The 20,996-nt window shown below is 37.4% G+C and overlaps 1 protein-coding gene across 1 annotated transcript in view; it reads right to left on the bottom strand.

Moving 5' to 3' along the window:
* The window catches only part of AKAP9 (A-kinase anchoring protein 9), a 190,330-nt gene that overhangs the window by 134,299 nt on the left and 35,035 nt on the right, over window positions 1-20,996 (bottom strand). Inside the window, exon 2 of the mRNA XM_081799698.1 lies at window positions 20,524-20,588. Coding sequence (XP_081655824.1) covers window positions 20,524-20,588 — 65 coding nt within the window. The remainder of the gene's footprint in view (window positions 1-20,523; window positions 20,589-20,996) is intronic.

The following is a 20,996-nucleotide window of genomic DNA, read 5'->3' on the forward strand; positions in this document are numbered from 1 at the left end:
AAATAAAAAAAAGGAAATCTACTACCAGCATATTAATTATATAACTATTAATTAGACCAAGCACAAAGATGGCCAGTAAATTTCTTATGATATGAAGTATTAAAACAATCTTAATGATGTTGCTATCATTAACTATCAAAATATGTGACAAATACCAGAACTTATAGAATAACACACAGCATATTTTATACTTATTTTGTCTGTTGCAGATGAAAAAAAGGATACAGCTATGTAGTAGTGATTACTTAATAAAGACATCTAACTCATAAGTCAGAAATATCTAATCAATCACTGACCTTGTAGAATGTAAAAATATATCACATTAAAAATTTTCCCCAGTTATTTAGCAAATAGCCTGTTATCCTACTTCATGTCTGCTTAAGGAACAGATGCAAGACCAGTTGCCTCTGTTTGTACATTATTAAGCTGCTGGAATGCATTTAAACTACTTTGGAGGATACTAAATTCATTCTTAAAAATAAACCAACTGAAACACTATTACATATTATCTGAAAATAGAATCAAAAGTCTAGGCACATCATTTTAAAAAGATCCCACAGAGAGAACACAAAACCAAGAAAAACATTAATAATGACATTCTTGATATTTAAGTTCAACTTCAGAAACTTCTTAAAATTCCATGTTGTCTGTGTTAGAAAATATACCCAGAGAGCAGAGAATATAAAAACAAAGATGAATATTCTGTTTAAAATTCCAACTTGCAGGGTTATATAATTTATATTTAATATTTATTTTATGTACAAATACGTAACAAAGGAGAAAACTAAAACTGTATTTTAAAAAGTCTGATTTTTTAAAAAACACCTCTCAGACAGTAGTATCCATTACTAAATGAACCCAAATGAAAAAGTTATTAATAGATATAGAATAAAAAGTAGAATGGTTTTCGGGGTGCCTGACTGGCTCAGTCAGAGGGGCATGTGTCTCTTGATCTTGGGGTGGTGAGTTTGAGCCCCACTTGGGAATAGAGATTACTTAAAATAAATAAATAAGAATTAAAAAGTAGAATGGTTTTCTGGTAGAATGGTGTAGAATTAAAAGTAGAATGGTATTTAGAACAAATCATTTCTAAGAACATAAAATTACCAAGACATTGTTTTAGGCTTTTTACTGATTATACAAAGTCATACTATTTTTTCAGAACAATTAACCAGAAGGTAGACAGCATGAGGGTAAAGACTTTTGTTATGTTCACCGCTATATATTCAAAGTCTGGAACAGTACTAAAAAAATACATGTTGAGGGGCGCCTGCGTGGCTCAGTTGGTTAGGCGTCTGCCTTTAGCTGAGGTCATGGTCTCGGGGTCCTGGGGTCGAGCCCCGCGTCAGGCTCCCAGCTCGGCAGGGAGCCTGCTTCTCCCTCTCCCTCTGCCCCCACTCGTGCTTTCTCTCTCTCAAATAAGTAAATAAAATCTTTTAAAAAAAAAAATACATGTTAAGTGAAAAAAAGGTAACTTATCTTTTTACAGAAAAGTTACCACTAAAAAAAATTATTTTAAGCACTATTTCATAGAACCAGACAATTCAGATGATATAACAGGCATATCTAATTCTATTATCTAGAAAAGTTCCATGGTCTTAGAATTAAAATCAGCAATTAAATGAATCAAAACACAAAATAATCCCTCTTACCATCTCTTCCTCCATCAGGCAAAACAAAACAAAATTAATTCTCAAAAATAATGCCCCACAATAGCTTTTTAGCAAGAGTTCTGTTTCATAAAAATGTATACAGAACTATACAACTCAGCACCAAAAAAACCAATCTGACTAAAAAATGAACAGAGGTTCTGAATAGACGTTTCTCAAAGAAGACATATAGATGGCTAACAGATGCATAAAAAGCTACTCAACATCACTCATCATCAGGGAAATGCAAATCAAAACCACAGTGAGATATCACTTTACTCCTTCAGAATGGCTAAAATCAAAATCACAAGAAATAACAAGTGTTGCTAAGGATGTGGAGAAAATGGAAACCCTATGCATGGCTGCTGGGAATGCATACTGATGCAGCCACTGTGGGAAACAGTATGGAGATTCCTCAAAAAATTGAAAATAGAATTACCATTTGATCCAGTAGTTCCACTACCAGGTATTTACCCAAAGAAAATGAAAACACTAATTTAAAAAAAAATATACACCCCCATGTTTACTGCAGCATTATTTACTATAGCTAAGATATGGACGCAACCTAACAGTTCACTGATAGACAAATGGATAAGGAAGATGTGGTACAATATACAATGCAATATTACACAGCCATAAAAAATGAGATGGCGCCAGTGGCTTAGTTAGGTGGGTATCTGACTTGATTTCTGCTTGGGTTATGGTCTCAGATTGTGGGATCAAGTCCCGTGTCAGGCTCCGTGCTAAGAGTGGAGCCTTCTTGGGATTCTCTCTCTCCCTCTCCTTCTGCCCCTCCCTCCTTCGCTCTCCCTCTCAAAAAAAAAAAAAAAGAGAGAAAGAGCGAGAGCATACCATTTGAGACAATGTGGGTAGACCTGGAGGGCATTATACTGAGTGAAATAAGTCAGACTAAGAAAGACAAATACTATATAATTTTACTCATATGTGGAATTTAAAAAACAAAACAAACAGAAAAAAGAGACAAAAAACCCAGACTCTTAAATACAGAGAAGAAACTATAGAGGGGAGGTGGGTACGGAGATGAATGAAACAGATAAAGGTGAATGAGAATACACTTGTATAGGTATAGAACTGTTGAATCATTATAGTGCGCATCTGAAACTAATACTATGTTAATTATACTTTGATTTTAAAAATAAATAAATACATAATGCCCAGAATAGCTTTTCAGCAAGAGTTCCATTTCATAAAAATGTGGGAGGAGTAAGATCATAAGTCTAATTTCTTACACCTATGTAAGCTATTTTTATTTTAAATCTGAAAAGTGGCAAGCTAGCAGATAAGCAAAAATCAGAAACTCTACTCAATTAGCTAATCATCTGATATTGAAATGATACACTTTAAATTACTGGGAAAACATTTATTCTAAAACATGCTGAAAATTCAGACTACAGCCATCTGTGTTTGTCATTTGGAAGCCAATTATAAAAATGTTAACATATGTAGGCACAGAAATAGTTGCAAGATTTACTGGAAAGATATCATGTCCACATACACTTGTCTTTCAGAACTAATTCAAATCTCAAGCAAATATCTTACTTTGACCAGAACATGAATAAACGACTAAACAAAAATGACTGATAATTTATTCCTTAAGTTCAATATTTATAACCTTATATGTAATCATTCTCAATAAAACAAGGAACTTAAAAAATCCTGTATAAAAACAAGCCAAGTTTTTATAATGGCACTTCAAAAAAACTACTAATTATAACGTTTATCAAATGTTCACTGAGTGTTAACTATGTGCCAGGCACTGTGCTAGACATGAACCAAAATACATGGTCCTACAAGTAGGATCTTTTAGTCAAGGCCAGCCTATTACATCACTGAGTTGTGGGAAGCAAATAAAAGTTAGTGTACAATTTCATAATCAAAAGTACTCCTATGTATCTTCAAGGAGGTGGTATGGGAGCTTCTCATACCCTGATTTTCTCAAAGGCAGCTTTTTTTAAAATACTTTTCTTTTTTTTAATTTAAATTCAATTAGCCAACATATAGTACATCTTTAGTTTCAGATGTAGAGTTCAATAATTCATCAGTGTGTATAACACCCAGTGCTCATCACATCTCATGTCCTCCTTAATGCCCATCACCCAGTTACCCCATCCCCCCACCCATCTCCCCTCCAGCAACCCTCAGTTTGTTTCCTAGAATTAAAAGTCTCATGGTTTTTCTCCCTCTCTGATGACTTTCAAAGGCAGCTTTCTATAAGAGGTGTGGTGGTTAAGTTTTAGATCTGTGAGGATAATAACTTGGCATAGGACAGGTATTAAGTAGTTTATTTATTTAAAAAATATTTATTGACTGCCTATCACGTATGCAGCACTGTGCTAAAGGCAGTACAGTTAGTAATGAATCAAACAGATACACACCATACTCCTATGAATTGTAATCCAGGTCGGAAGAACAAATTAAACAAATATAGAAAAACACAGAAATACATCATTTCAAGAGAGAAAAAAATGCCTTGAAGATAAAGTATAGGTAGTAAAGAAAGCCTACAATGGAAAGATTTAATTTGGTTGGGGATGTCGGGAGAAGTGAGGAAATACCCTACTGGAAAAAAGAATATGAAGCTGAGATTTGAAGACAAATATGAGTTACTTGTCTAAGATCATAATCAGTTAAGTGGCAAAACAGAGTAAGAACACCTGACTCCAAATCCAGTATTTTCCCATTATACCAATTTATGTTCCATGCATTGAGTTCCTTTTTCTCCTTCATTTGTCATTATACTTCAAATCCTAGAACACTAAGTTCAAAGTCATGAATACATGAAATCACCAAACCAACAAATACTTTTTTGACAAAACTGGGGAAAAAACACCCACAACAACAACAATACACACACACACACCCCCAAAAGAGAACATTGTAAAATATTTTAAAAATGTTATCTAGTCTCTCCAGTTTCCAAAAACAGCTGTGAGTTGAGCCATTTTCTATGTTTTTGCTGTAGAAAATTTAAGAAATCCTAATTAATTCTAATTATGGTGACTATTTGTACTTGTCAGTACTGCCTTTAAACCTTTTTAATATTCCTTAATGAATGCTGCACAAGAATGTTGTACAAACTATTACAACAAAACTCTAGGGGCCTAACTATGAAAACAAAAAGAAGATTACAACAGTTGACCCAAAGACAATTTGTATGTGGGGCAACTGAAAAGCAAGGAAGACAAAAGCAACATTTTAAGGGTGCTCTGAAGCATATTTTCCAACAGTATCACGAACTGTTGGAAAATAACAGTGCCAAATAGCCCCCAAAATATCAGATACGGAAAAGACCTCAGAACTTTACATTACTGAGCCATCTGTCTTACTTATATTCTATAATCTCATTCAATGTAGATTTTTTATTAGGTTTTGGAATACCTTCATGTTTAAGAAGAAGAGATTCTGCACTCTAAGGAATCATCTTAATTTTGCGTATTTTAACACATTTCATCGTATGGCACATAGTAGATGCAAATATTTGTTGAATGAAAACAGTATTTCAAAAAGAATACGGATGACATATAATAGAATACTGAATCATTATGTCTAAAGAGAGTCTAATAAACTAGCTTTGTGATACTGGACAAGCCATTTGACCTCAGCAGAATCCAATTTCTTCAACTGCACAATGCAGAGATAGATTAGAAGGACTTCTTAAGATTTCTTTCAGTTTTGGGGCACCTGGGTGGCTCAGTCAATTAAGTGTCCAACTGTTGATTTCAGTTCAGGTCATGATCTCAGGGTCGTGAGATCAAGCCCTGCCTTAGGCTCCATGCTCAACGGGGAATCGCTCAAGATTCTCTCTCTGCATCGACACTGCTAGCACGGTGCACGCACACACTCTCTCTCTCTCTCAAACAAATGAACGTTAAAAAATAAAAGACTTCTTCCAGTTTTAAAGGCTCTCTTGAAGAACTGTTTTCAATTTTTCTTTGTCCTTTCTCCTCTTCCTACTCTCCATTATGAAGGAGGAAAAGTTAGAATTTTACACGAGTTTTTTTTTTTTTCCCCTAACTGTTGCTTGAGGGGTGGCTGGGTGGCTCAGTTGGTTAAGCGTCTGGCTCTTGGTTTTAGCTCAGGTCACAATCTTAGGGTTGTGGGATTGAGCCCGGTGTTGGGCTCTGCACACGGTGTGCGACCTGCCTGGGATTTCCTCTTTCCCTCGCCCTCTGCCCCTCCCCCCTCCCTCTTAAAAAAAAACAACAACACACAAACAAAAACCATTACTTGAAAATCAATAAACAGTATCTATTACTAAATGACCCCAAATGAAAAAAGACAGATGCGCAATAAAAATTAGAATGATTACTTTATAGTGCTTAGAACAAATCTCTTCTAAGTACTTAAAATAATTAAAATACTATTTTAGGCTCATGTTACTGATTATATGAAGTTAACTTATTTCAGAACAAATAACTAGATAGCAAGCTTCAGGAGGAAAGGGGTTTTTAATCAGAATCAAAGCCTACATAATACTCTAAGTCTAGAAGAGTGCCTGCACATAGGTTCTCAATGAATATTTGTTGAGTAAAAAAAGATAATTTTTTTTTTAAAGATTTTATTTATTTATCTGAAAGAGAGAGAATGAGAGACAGAGAGCATGACAGGGAGGAGGGTCAGAGGGAGAAGCAGACTCCCTGCCGAGCAGGGAGCCCGATGCGGGACTAGATCCCGGGACTCCAGGATCATGACCTGAGCCGAAGGCAGCCGCTTAACAAACTGAGCCACCCAGGCGCCCCGATAATTTATTTTTTATAAAAAGAGGCACCACTAAACAATAATTCTAGGTATTACTCCTCAGAATTTCAGAACATCTGCATAGTTTCTTTTTTAAAAAATGGGGTGCCTGTCTGGCTCAGTCAGAAGAGCATGTGACTCTTGATCATGGGGTTGTGAGTTCGAGCCCCACACTGGGTGTAGAGATTATTTAAAATAAATAATTTTTCTTAAAAGATGACACATCAGTTCTATGGTTACATTATTGCATAACCATACAATGTAACTGTCAAAAATAATGTTTTCAAAAAAAATTTAATGTGAGAAAATGCTTTCAACATAAAGTCGGGGGAAAAGAAGCCAAAATTGCACAGAGTATGATTCAAGTTAAGTTTAAAAATATACACAGAAACAAAGAATCAACAAACTAATAGTGATTATTTGTGGGTTGAGACTATGAGTGATTGTTTTCTTCTCTGAAAAATCTTCACTGCCTCCTTCCCCTCAGATCTGTAAAGAATATTCTGTAAAGAATATTCGCTAATAAAAATTATCATGGACTTATAAGTTAATATCACCATTTTTTTAAAGGACATAATACACATCTACCACAAATCTCATTCCAAAAAGCAGAGAGAAGGCAGAGCCCCAGGAATATGCTGTCCTGGGACCTTGCCACTTTCATCAGCCTCTCCAGACATGGTTACCAAACCTCATAAGCATAACTGCCAACACTGACAGGTCATTACATCTTCACTGTTCACATGCCATCTACCTGTTTCATTTCACTGTCACCTCAGTTATTAACAATGAACAGTGAGAATAATGGCACTCTGCCCCAATCTTATCTAGTCTCTCCACATTATGAAGCTTAATCTCCTTAAAAATAAATAAAAGCAGTGTACATCTCTTATAAAGAAGAATCCTTAAACCAAGATAATCTGTAACAGATACTATCTCTCTCAGCAACATAAATATATGCCAGTTTATCACTTGAGGTTTCATTCACAAGCCACAGGTTATAAACTATTATTCCTTCTGATACATGTATCTTCCTTTTGCAGGAATTCTCAATTTAATAATGGAAGAACTGCTACATCTGGTCAGTTCAAAGGCCCATCCTGTCAGGTATCCAGTGTCCATCAACAGCTCTAAAGGACATCTGTCAGAGATCATTTATGTGATGTAATGAGGTATATAATAAACACACAAATACCAGTTTGTTTTTCGCTTCATTTCCTCTTCCTATCTCATTCCCTCACACAGTCACTATTCCCCAAGAACTGACAGACCTTGGGATCACAATCTCTGCACAAATCTAAGCCCTTGGCACGTGCTGTGCATCAGAAGATGGACAAAAGCTAACACAGCAGCAATGTTTGTAACAACAAAAAAACTGGAAACAACCCAAATGCTCACTGGTACTGGGGCAAATTCCAATAATGGAATACTATGCAGGAGTGAACACTCTCTACATAACATTGAACATAAAGCAAATCACTAAAGACCGCTTGCAACATGATACCATTAAGTTCAAAAACAGGAAAACCAACAAACTGCTTATGTATATATATGTGATACAGAAAAGCAAAGCAATGATAAATAAAATTCAGAATTGTAGCTACCTGAGGTGTCAAGTGGCTGGGATTAGATTTTCAAATGTATTTGAATTGCTTATTTCTTAAGCTGGGTAGTAAGTATAAAGGTAGTTTTTTTTTTTTATCATTTACCCTACCTATACATTTTTTAAGTAGGTTCCACACTGGGTGTGGGGCTTGAACTCATGACCCTGAGATCAAGACCTGAGCTGAGACCAAGAATTGGACACTTAACTGAGCCACCCAGGCATCCCTTACCTATACATTTTATATTTATCCTCTTGTAAGTGAAACATAATTAATTTAGGTATTTCTAAAGTATGCAGAACTTTCTTCTGAGGAAATTAGCCAGTGCTCCTACCATCCATGACACCCGGGTCTCTCCTGCTGCTCTAGTTTGAGAAAAGAGGTGAGTCAATTGGGCGCCTGGGTGGCTCAGTTGGTTGGGCGACTGTCTTCGGCTCGGGTCATGATCCTGGAGTCCTGGGATCAAGTCCCGCATCGGGCTCCCTGCTCGGCGGGGAGTCTGCTTCTCCCTCTGACCCTCCCCCCTCTCATGTGCTCTCTCTCTCCTCTCATCCTCTCTCTCAAATAAATAAATAAAATCTTAAAAAAAAAAAAAAAAGTGAGTCAATTCAATTCTTCTAGAATTAGGGAACAAGGAGGCAAGAAAGATGTCCAGAAAGATAACAGAGGGGAGATGCATCTTACATGAATGATACAATAATCATATAAATCTATAAATATCCCTAAAATCAACCATAAAGTACAATTTACATGATAAACCTACTAGTCATGTTGCAGACTCAAATACTTTTCTCTGCTGTTTTCCTGCTGACATATATCATCCCTACTTCTTCAGCTGCACACCAAGGAAAGTAGCTGGCATATGACAGTTCATGATATACAATCACTCAGTGTTGCAGAATCACACATAGTGATGATGTTACTGGATCAGTAACTCTACTACATATTGAGGATCTTTCAAAAAATAATGAGTCTTGGGGTGCCTGGGTAGCTCAGTTGGTTAAGTGTCCAACTCTTGGTTTTGACTCAGGCTGTGATCTCATGGTTCGTGAGTCTGAGCCCCACGTCGGGCTCTGTGCTCAGCATGCAGTCTGCTTGAAGATTCTCTCCCTATGCCCCTACCCGCCCTCCAAATGAATAAATCTTTAAAAAAAATAGTGAGTCCAGGGGTGCCTGGGTGGCTCAGTCGGTTGGGCATCTGACTCTTGATTTCAGCTCAGGTCGTGATTTCAGGGTTGTCGGCTCCCTCTCCCCCACCCCCAGCCCTGCACTCACTCACTCTCTCTAAAAAACAAAACAAAACAAAAAGTAAGTCCTGGCTCCACCCCAGATATTCTGATTTCGGGATGAAGTGTGACCTAGGATTCAAAATTGTTTGAAGCTTCCCAGGTGCTTCTGTTGTGCTGCAGTTTGGGAACCGCTAGCCTAGATGCTTATTCTATGAATAGACAGGCTTCCACTACTTAAATAAATTTTCTCTCCTCCTTCTTTTCTTAAAGTGTATATAGTGAGAAACAACCTCATTAAATAGAACAGATGTGGGGACTCATAATTTTTGGTCATGTGTAAACTGATGTACACGCAAAGGAAGCTGATCTACAACAAGAGGAGTATCAGATATTGTGAAAGATAACAGATGATGTAGAGAACAGCACTGATTCCAAATGCCTTTTCAGTTTCCCATGAGGCCCAACTATATTTCATTTACCTTCCTTTGAAATCTATCTTTATAATAACCCTCTATCTTCTCTCCTTCACTTAAATAATACTAGGTTTTTGAAAATAAAAAAGCCCAGGCTGCCTGGGCTCAGGCCACCATCCCAGGGTCGTGGGATCAAGCCCCATGTTGCCCATCCCCCCACACACACACTCAGGAGGGAGTCCGCTAGAGATTCTCTCTCCCTTTCTGTCTCCCTCTGCCTCTCCCCCTGCTCACACACTCTCTCAAATAAATAAATCTTAAAAAAATAAAAGAAAAAAGCCCTACTAGAATTTGGCTATTTGATTTACATTTAGCTGTATTAATCAAATCAATATTTTATAATCTTTTAAAAAATGGTTTAACTGCTTCATCTATATAGCAATAACAGAACTGCCACCGGGTGGCAGCATACCTACTTGACCATGGGATATATTCTTTGGAAAGGAATAACCTCTTCAAAGGTTAAACATATCAAATATATATTCTTTTAACAGTTTTCTGCTACTTTTAGGATAAAATCCATACTATTTTAAAGAGTACATATGGCTTCTCATTATCTGATCCCAGACTATTTCTCCAATCTAGTTTTCTGCTATGTAGCTTGATCCCCTATGCTCCAGCATGAAAAGGATAATGATGATGGTTAGTACTTCTTGAACACTTTTCATAGTCTGACAATATTCTAAGTGCTTTATAAGTATTAGCTGAATTCTCATAATAACCCCAAGGCAGGTACTATTATTATTCTCATCTTCCAGATGGGGAGCAGGGGCACAGAGAGGTTAAGTAACTTGCCTCAAGTCACAAAGCTAAAAATGGCAGAGCCATGATTTGATTCCAGATGGTCTCGTCTAGTCTAAGCTCATTACCACTACAATTATACTGCTTTTCACAACAACAACTTTGAAAAATTAGGTAGCATACACCACCTTTTCCTGATTCCCATTCATTCCCTAATCTGGAATCTACATTTCCCTTTCTGACCAATGGCTGCTAAAGCTAATGGTCACTTTTCAAGTCTCCATCATACTTGATTTCTCATTTTTGACTAGTGGTACTCCTCCTTACTTGAAACTCTGTCTTCCCTCAGTTTCACAGACATCATTGTCTTCTAGCTTTGTGAACAGTTTATGTTTCAGTGTTCTTTGCAGATACTTCTTCACCTGCCTTTTAAACATGGGTGCTTCTACAAAAGCAAACAAACAAACATAGGTGCTTCTACAGGATTCAACTCTCAGTCTGCATTAGTCTTCTTCCTGACTAAACTCCTCACTTCCAGAGTGTTGCTAGTATCTTTAAACCAAATATTTATCTCTAGCATGGGCTTCTGTCTTCAGCTCCAGACACATTCAATTTTACACTGGACCATTCCTCTAGGATGTCCTATAAGCACCTCCAACTCAACATATCCAAAACAAAACTCATTTTCATCTTACTCAAATATTTGTTTCCCTCCAAATATGCCCACATTTCCTATCTCAAATACCCATTTCATTCAAACTCTTCTCTTCCCCCAAATACGTTCATCTTCCTTATCTCAGAGACTAGCACCTACCTCCTTACAGTTGCTCAAGTCAGAAAACTAGAGTCAACTCTTGCCTTAGCCTGTTTGGGCTGCTATAACAAAATATTATAGACTTAGTAGTATATAAAGATATTTATTTCTCACAGTTCTGGAAGCTAAAGTCTAAGATTAGGGGCCAGAAGATTTAGGATCCGGTGAGAGCCCACTTTCTAGTTCATAGGTGGTCATCTCTTTGCTATAATCTCACATGATGGAAGAGGCAAGAAATCTTTTTTGGAAGGGAACTAATCACATTCATGAGGGCTCCGCCCTCACGACCTAATTACCTCCCAAAGGCCCCACCTCCTAATACTATCACGTTGGAGGTTAGGATCTCAACATATGAATTTTGGGGAAACACAAACATTCAGACCATAGCATCTTCCTTACCCTTTGCAACCAATTATCAAGGCCTCTCAAACCTACCTCCTAAACACTGATCAAAGATCTAAGAGCCTATGTAGGATTGAAGTTAAGAACACAATCTCTTTGGTCAGACAACTAGGTTTAAATCATTGCTCTGCCCCTATGACGTGCAAATTACTTAACCTCTCCAGTTTTCCCACCTATAAAACAGGGATAGCAACAGTATCCACAGCTCTTAGAACAGTTATAAGGATTAAATGAGGTAATAAATAAAACCCTTAGCATAATGCCTAGCATTAGAAAGTGCTCCAGAACTGGTAGCTACTATTACTATCGAATTCATATTCTTTCTTCCACCGTCAAACTTCCCACTGCCCAAGTGAGCGATAGTAAGGTAGGAACAGAAGTGTGGATATATCAAGAAATATTTAGAAGGTAAAATTAGCAGAATGTGGTGACTGGCTGGATCTGAAAGGTTAAGGAGAGTGTCAGGGAAACCAAATAGAAGGTGAGGTAAAGTGGGCCTGGTTTCACTGGGTAGTGAATGGTGTTAGAATGAGAAGAAAAAGGCTAAGTATGAGACAGATTTTGAATTAAGAAAAAAACAAACAAACGAATGGGATTGGGTTACAAGCTTGCAGGACCTAGGAAAATAGTCGCACAATACTTCAAAGGATTTTAGTTTTCAACTGAGATGCCTTCTGAATAGGTATAAACTACTACGCCTCTGAAATATGATTGCACATGAGATAGAAAAGAACTCTAGAACATTAAAAAAGTTTAAATCCAAATCCTAAAGGAAAAAAGACTACATATAGACTCTTCTGTCTTAAGATTAAAACCCTGAGGCCTACTGGGGCACCTGGGTGGCTCAATTGGTTAAGTGTCTGCCTGTCCGTCTTTGGCCCAGATCATGATCCCAGAGTCCTCCGACTGGATGGAGTCCTGCAGGGGGCTCCCTGCTCAGCTGGGAGCCTGCTTCTCCCTCTACCCCTCCCCTGCCACTCATGTTCTCTCCAGCTTGCTCTGCTCTTTCTCTGTAATAAATAAATAAATAAAAACGTGAGGCCTATTAAAATTACCTACATTGGATTTTACCCTTTGAATTTTAAAATATATACTCTTCTCAACTAATATATATATATCTCCATCCCAAATTATCTTTTCTTCTCAAACTCTATTATAAAAATTGCTATTGGTTGAAGTGGAAAAGTGAGAGTTCCCTTATTACAGGGAAGTCACTGAGTAAAAATGCTCAGACATGTATTTTCATTACAAAAGGAATTTATGCAAACCAAAATTTAAATACTAACTTGATAAATGTAAAATATTTTACATAAAAATATTTCCAATATTTTTAAGTTGTCTATGAATAGAAAATAGTTTCTATAACTTTTAGCCAAAACCCATTATTTCATATATAAACTTCCAGCAGATACTTGCTAATGCAGTTTTTAAACAGTTTCTACTACCTTTCCCTTTAGAGTATGTACCTATTTGACTTAAGAAATCAACATATACATAACAGTCAACAGACCATAAATGGTGTGGTAATTAACTGGGATCATTGCCCTAAGTACATCGCAATTCCCTGTATCACCCTCATATACTTTCATATGTTAAATTTGATTTTTGATAGAGAACAAGTATTTTTAGTTATAATTGGTCCCTAACCCTATCTATCTTCCCTGGGGAAACAATAAGACAACATCAACTTGAGTAAAAGTGAAACTCCTGAGGAATAAATACAGCTTAATCACAGAGCCCACAATAAATGATTCATAGTGAACAAGGAATTTTGTAGTGTGCTCAGTATCAAGAGAAGAAAAAAAAGAGGAGAGCAAGAAAGTGATTTTACACCCTGTTTTTCAGAGAACTGTAAACCAGAGAACCTATTCAATCAATACAATTTACAAATTCGAATCTTTATAGATTAGGATTTTGAATAGTAAAGTTTAGTGTAGTTTTTACAAGTCAAAATAATATCTTTGGGGGCTTTAAGAAATGATCCCTTAAAAGTCAAAACAAAAATATGTTATACTAGTGAAATACTGTGTTCACATATGAAAATGACAGGCCTTTTTGTTACTGAACAAGACTAGGTTATTTTGTTACCACAGTGAAAATGGTTTGGTAATGTCCAAGCCAAAAACCCAACAGGTGTCCCTTTGACCAACTGCATGCTCTTGTAAAACAGCTGGTCATGGAATGAAATGACTCAATGGCCCACAGAGAACTCAAACTTCTGTATCATGCTCTAATCAATTCACCTAGAACCTATTATTCAAAGCAAGAGTTTAAATTTTGGAAGAGCCTAGAAGTCTTTAAAAAAAAAAAGCAAGATGGAAGATAATCCTACTGAGATGTATGGTTCTCTCTGTCTACCCCTCTCTCCTATCTGCCTGAGCACATGTATTCTCACTCTCTCCTTGCATATAGAAAAAATGCATACAATAACTAATATTATATAGCAATTGGCAACAACCCAATTAAAAAATGAGCAAAGGACTTAAACAGACATTTCTCTGAAAATAGACAAATGGCCAGAAAGTATATGAAAAGATGCTCAACATCCTCAGTCATTAGGGAATCACAAATCAAAACACAAGGAGATACCACTTTCCACCCACTAGAACAGCTATAATAAAAAAACAGAAAACAACAAGTGTTGGTGAGTATATGGAGAAACTGGAACTGAAACCTTCATACACTGCTGGTGGACATGTAAAATGTTACAGATGCTGTGGAAATCCAGTTTGGCAGTTCCTCAAAAAACACATGATCCAGCAATTCCAAGAGAAATGAAAACAGGTACTCAGATACTTACATGTGAACGTTCACAGTAGCGCTATTCATAATAGCCAAATAGCGGAAACAACTCAAATGCCCATCAAGTGTAGTAAATGTTACATACGATGGAATATTATTCGGCCATAAAAGGGAATGAAGTATGGATGCATGGATGAAAAGAGCCAGACAGTAAGGATCAAATATTATAGGATTACATTTGTAATAAATATCTGGAATAGGTACACTCATAGAAACAGAAAGCAGACTGGTGGTAGCTGGGGACTGGGGGAAGGAGGGAATGAAGAGTATCTGCTTAATATATAGGTTTTATTCTGGGATGATAAAAATGTTTTGGAACTAAATAGAATCAGTGGTTGCGAAATGTGTATTTACTAAATGTTACTGAATTGTTCATTTTTAGATGATTAATTTTTGTTAGGTGAATTTCATCTCAATTTTAAAAATCATAGCTTCTTTGTATCTCGCACCAGAACTTAAGTTCTCAATCACTATCTCATTTGTTCTCCAAAACACCTCTTGAGATTCATGTCCTGCAACAGGATTATGCCCATAGACAATAAAGCACAGAATTTGTGATAATTTATATAAATGCTTGCTAAGTAAAAGTCCATAGTTGCAGCTGTAGGCGTTCAAAAATGTCAGCTGAATAAGCAAATAAATGTTTTCAAAGTCCTAGTGTCTTTTCTAGTATGCCATATAGCTGTATTACAAATTCTCACACATATATACCCCAGATGCAAAACAACCTCTATAAATAAACTTTTTAAAATTTTGAAGTTTTGGGGCGCCTGGGTGGCTCAGTCGTTAAGCGTCTGCCTTCGGCTCAGGTCATAGTCCCAGGGTCCTGGGATCGAGCCCCGCATCAGGGTTCCTGCTCAGCGGGAAGCCTGCTTCTCCCTCTCCCACTCCCCCTGCTTGTGTTCCCTCTCTCGCTGTGTCTCTGTCAAATAAATAAATAAAATCTTAAATTTTTTTGAAGTTTTTCCAAATTAAAGTTTTAAAGAGATGCTAACCAATGAAATACGATGACTAATTTCAACTTTAGTGGAATCATAAAAAAATTTAAATAATGTTCCTTATCATTTAATGTTTAACAATTTACCATGAGAAATTTTTCTAGTTCCATATTAGAAATTTACTTATATTTCAATAATTAGTAGCCTATAATAGGTATTTTACAGTCATAGTTTATCTCTTCCTACAAACCTTATATATAAAGGTAAGAGGTATTTTTGTTTAAAAATAATTCCTGCCCAATCTTGTCATATTCTAGCCACTTGGATATATCCTATCTTTTTCACTTCCTCTCTTCCATGTGCTCATTCAACTTTCACTTTCACTGACGGGACACTACAGATCTCTTTGGTAAGTCTCTCTTCATTAGATCTTACCACTCTTTCACCCACTTCCTGCCACTTCTTGGATTTGCTTTAGAAACCTTTCTTGACTATTCACTTTAAAAAGACTATTCTGCCCATACTTTCCTCCATATTATCCCTCTTAAGGCTCATAATCTAAAAAACATGTCTTGTTTTGTTTTTCAACAAAGCCTGAAGGTCATGAATTAATTTTTAAGTCACAATGCACAACGGTTAGAATAAATGATGATGGAAAAAAATGACGATAAAGGTATCAAACTGCTGTATCCACTCTGAAGCTAAGTAAGCTATGACACATAAAGAATAAAAAACTACAAGGTTTTTGGGGTGCCGGGCTGGCTCAGTGGCAGAGCATGCAACTCTTGATCCTGAGGTTGTGAGTTCAAGCCCCGCGTAGACCTTACTCAAAACAAAACAAAAACACACACACACAAACAACTAGAAAGTTTTAAAGAAACAAGAATGAAGAGCAACTTTCTTAGTGGTGGTGTAGTGTATCTGAAATACGCAAAGAACAATCATGCACCGTAAGTAACTTTGTCTATCAGAGTGTAAACAGTAATTGAAAAGTCCAGCTATCAATAACCTAATACACAGCTTGCATAGAGTCCTGTCCTTTTTTGCATACAACTGGCACTACTTTTCAAACTGAAAATGCTCATTAAACAAATAAAAATCATATAATTACTAATTAACTGAATGCAATAGGCAAAATTTTTAATGATTATTCAACAAATAATGCCAAATATATACAATGCTGAATAGCTGGTACAAAACTTTGGTTTTACTGAATTCTGCTACATGAATAGAATGTTAAGTATACCCAATGTGAATTTATAGTAGTAACATTAATTAATACTAAATACCCAACTGTCCTCTAATTTTGTTCACTAATATTACAATACTTCCTTTATATAACAGTGTAAATAATTTCACTTGGAGAAAAATGAAGTCATTTAAAAGTAGTTTAACACAAAGACAGCCTATGTAGTCCCATCCCCATCAGCACCTTGTAAATGGGATTAGCCCAGCTCTGAAAATATTTACTTAATAATGCAGTAATGTCTCACATCTCCATGGGTCAGGCTTCTTGCTATATTAACACTGAGGAAGTAGCTGAGGACTCAACAGCAACCAAAAAACCAACAAGTAGAAAAACTGAACTATCATAAAGCCCACTCACTGGCCTCCACTGGCTCTGATTTTTATAAACCATTCTATCAAACTCACTGAGTTTTGTAGTCACAGCAAATCTCAAACAGCAAATTAGGGAAAGAGACAGATGAGATGGAGCAAGGCAAGATGAGTATGACCATGGCAATGAGAACAGACAAAAAGGAAAAAAGAATTACAAAACAGAAAAGAAGTCTATGCAAGTCTAATAATACAGGCTCTCCCAACTATGTAATATAAGCAACACTGGAATTAAGAATTAGTTGCAGAACTACACCAAAGTGAGGGTCTTTAGGAAACCTACCTTTTCTGTGCCTCATTTTTTTATTCTCTATAATAACCATACAGTAGGATGAGTTCTTCATGCTGTATTTGATAAGCTTTTACTGTATTTAAAAATGATTTTTAAGCATTTTTTTTACTGATCCTAAAAGAAATATTGTAGAGAATTTAGAGAATACTAAAGTGTAAAGAAAATTAAAATTGCCAATAACCCAGCACCCAGAGATAGCCATCATTTACATCTTAGTGCATTTTTTCCAGGTGTCTTCATATATAAGTATGTACATATACTTTATATAACATTTTTATTAACCTGACATTATTTGTGGACATTTTCCCAACTCAAAAAGTCTTTATAGCACTATCTTAATGGCTACATATACCAGAATTTATTCTATCACTGCAGATTTTGGTTGCTATTTTATAAAGCATACTGTACTGCAAACAAGCCATAAAAAATAATCATTTATAAAATCTAGATACAGAAAGGAAATTTTTCAATAATCAGCTTACCAAACACCACAAAAAAATTAAAAAGTTATGGTTCATAAAATCAGATTATCAAATACAATATTTAAGTTCAATGAACAAATAAGACATTCAGAAAGCCAAGTTTCTAAATAAGTTTTAGAAATTATCAGTTTAGGGGCGCCTGGGTGGATCAGTCGTTAAGCATTTGCCTTTGGCTCAGGTCATGATCCCAGGGTCCTGGGATCGAGCCCCACATCGGGCTCCCTGCTCTGCGGGAAGCCTGCTTCTCCCTCTCCCACTCCCCCTGCTTGCGTTCTGGCTCTTGCTGTCTCTTTCTCTGTGAAATAAATAAATTAATAAATCTAAAAAAAAAAAAAGAAATGATCAGTTTAAGTGATTTCTGATGCCAGCAATAACAGACTTTCAATTAAGAGAATTCTGGATTACTGCTATTAAATTACAATATTCTAGTAAAGTAGTACCTACAAACGACTATAGTCATTCTGCTCATTCATTCATTAAGCAAGTATTTTATATGGTAGGCACCATGATTGGCTGCCTTAACATCAAGAGCCTTCTTTGTAGTCTCAAAAACAAGGTAGCAGTATTTAATGCACTTTTACAAATGAAAAAATTCACCCCAAATCCTACTGTACCTCCTCTCTCATTGTACTTACTACCCAGTGTCTAGTCTCTCCCACTAAACTGTGAGCAACTTGAGAAAAGAGACTGACACCACCTCTGACTTTCCAACTTTTGGTATAAAACAGTTCAACAAAGGTTTGCTGAATGACTTTACAAATTTTTTAAGTCTTAATCTAAAAGCACACAAGTTTAAACAAATGGAATAATGTATACACTAATTTTAATGATGCAATTTTCATTCTATTTCTCATATTCATATTGGTCTTCATAATCTTAGTGACTGCATAATATTCCATTGCACTTACATGATACAGTTTAGAAAATAATTATTCTAATATTCTCTTTGAGTGTTGTTTCCAGTGTTTTTAGATTGTACAGCTAATGTTCCAGCAAACATATCTTGCCTTATATATCTGACAGATTTATTTCTGACTAGAAAAATTGGGCTCAACTCTAGAAGACGATAATCTTCTACAATAAAAGTGAATATCAAAAGAAAAAAATTTTCACCCCAAAGGCAGAGTTTTGAAGGACAGACAAAAACACACATACACACAAAGAAAATAGAATTTTTTTGGCCAAATCAATTTAAATAAATCCTCTGATATGATATGTATCATCCAAAGTAAATATTTTGTAGGACTGCTTCATGCATTATCTTTAGGAAACATACTTCTGGGGACAGGCAATACAAACTCTGAATTAAGAAACAAAATGTCTAACTAGAACATCAATGGTTTCCAAAGGAGGCACACACTTTACCTCCACCTTCTTGGATTCAGAGCTTGCTCAGACCCTCAGGTTACAGAAATATAATCAACTTTGGGCTTCTGAAGATGTCTTGATTCCTTTTCCACCATTTACAGATTTTAAAGTAATAATCTACCAGGTAATATAAAAGCACTCAAGCTTTGATCTTAGATAGAAGGGACTTACGGGAAAGCCAACTGTACTTCAGAAATATGAAGCTAGTTTATATGCATACTCATCTAAGAAACTTGTGTTGAGCATCTACTATGGCATCTCTGCAGTATGGCCCTTCAATGATTACTGAAATCATGGAGCCCGCCTCCTTTGTTTTATTTGGAGGGAGCAAAGGAGAGGAAGAAAGAAAAACAGTTAACTATATTATAATTTAATCGTGGTCCAAGTATGATTGCTAACAATTATCTCTAATAAGGCAGAATATAATCTATAAAAGGTAACGTCGTCATAACGGAGGAAGGGGGCCTTTGAGACCAGCTAGAAGATATGCTCGAATATGGAATTTTTAAAAGAAGTACGCTATTTAATTTATACTTTGTCTATATCAAATTTTTCACGAAGCCCAGTGAGTAATACCTGCTTATAGTCTTGTACTGTTTGCTTTACAGTTTTTCTTTCACGCAGGCATAAAATAGGGACTCTCTGAGACATATATAACAATTCAATTATTTGAAGCAGGAATTCTACAGATGGCTTAGAATATGGTACCTTTCGTCCCCCGCCGTTCCATTCACAGACTGCACTAACATTCCACACAATACAAAAGCGCATGCCATGACAAAGACCTCCAAACACAAACATATAAAGCTATGCTTCTAAAACGCCCCTAAGGCGAACTTCACAGCTGGCACTTGTGGCACACTCAAGCCACCGCTAAGGCAGCTGTCACAGGCCAATCACATACACAACAGTGCCAGCGTGCCACCAAAGAAAGCTAAGCTGATGATCGGCGTACAAATCCCCCACCAAATAAAGAAAAGCCCTAAATCCCCACCCTGAAAAGCACAATGCCTGCACTACCCAGGAAACTCCCTAAAACAGCGAAAGGCTGGAGATTTAGAACCAATAAATACCAGCTTATAGCTATACGGTAAAGGAAGGGTTTTATTTGAGCATTCACAAGAAAGAAGCCACACCACCCAATCATCACGGAAGTATCATCTGCTAGGTAGTAACACCAGGCTTTTTCAATTGGAAAAAGGAGAGTAGAGGGCAAGGGGAAAATTCAGGTCCTGCAGCCCCTCCCTCCCGGGCAGGGAACCGAGCTGCTGCGATCTCCGTTTGCCAGGCCCTCTCCCACCCCTTTCCAGCCACCACCTCCCACCGCGGGCCCAACAGCCTCCGGCTCTCTTACCTTCGCTTTGCCGGCCTCCAGTTTCTTCTGTCTCTCCTCGTCCTCCATGGCCTCTGAAGGGAAAGCTGGGGGAAGACAGGGAGAGGGTCGGGGGTAAAAAGGAAAGGTCGATTCCGATAGAGGTGGGACCGCAAGATCCGCCGCCTAAGGAGCAGGGCCGGGCCTGGCGCTCCCCCCGCCCGGCGTGGAACCAGTCTCCGCGCTCACTGGCTGACCGTCCTCAGCCGCACGGGCAACGCCGTCACCGCCGCCGCCATCTTCGTCTCCACGTAAACACACGGCAAGGCGGGAGCGGGGTGGGGGGGGGCACGTCGGTCCGCGCAGACGCCGCGAGCCCCGCCGCCCCGGGCAGGTGCGCTCGCGGCCCCGCCCCGCGCGCCGCCCCGCCCCCGCTGGGCCCGCGCGGCTTTGCCCGGGCTACCCCGGCCTGGACCCCGCCTCGGACCCGGGCTCCCACAGGGGAGAAACCCACG

Source organism: Leptonychotes weddellii, chromosome 12 (genome assembly GCF_054177405.1).
Source record: "Leptonychotes weddellii isolate Sample4059 chromosome 12, ASM5417740v2, whole genome shotgun sequence".
Lineage (NCBI taxonomy): Eukaryota > Metazoa > Chordata > Mammalia > Carnivora > Phocidae > Leptonychotes > Leptonychotes weddellii.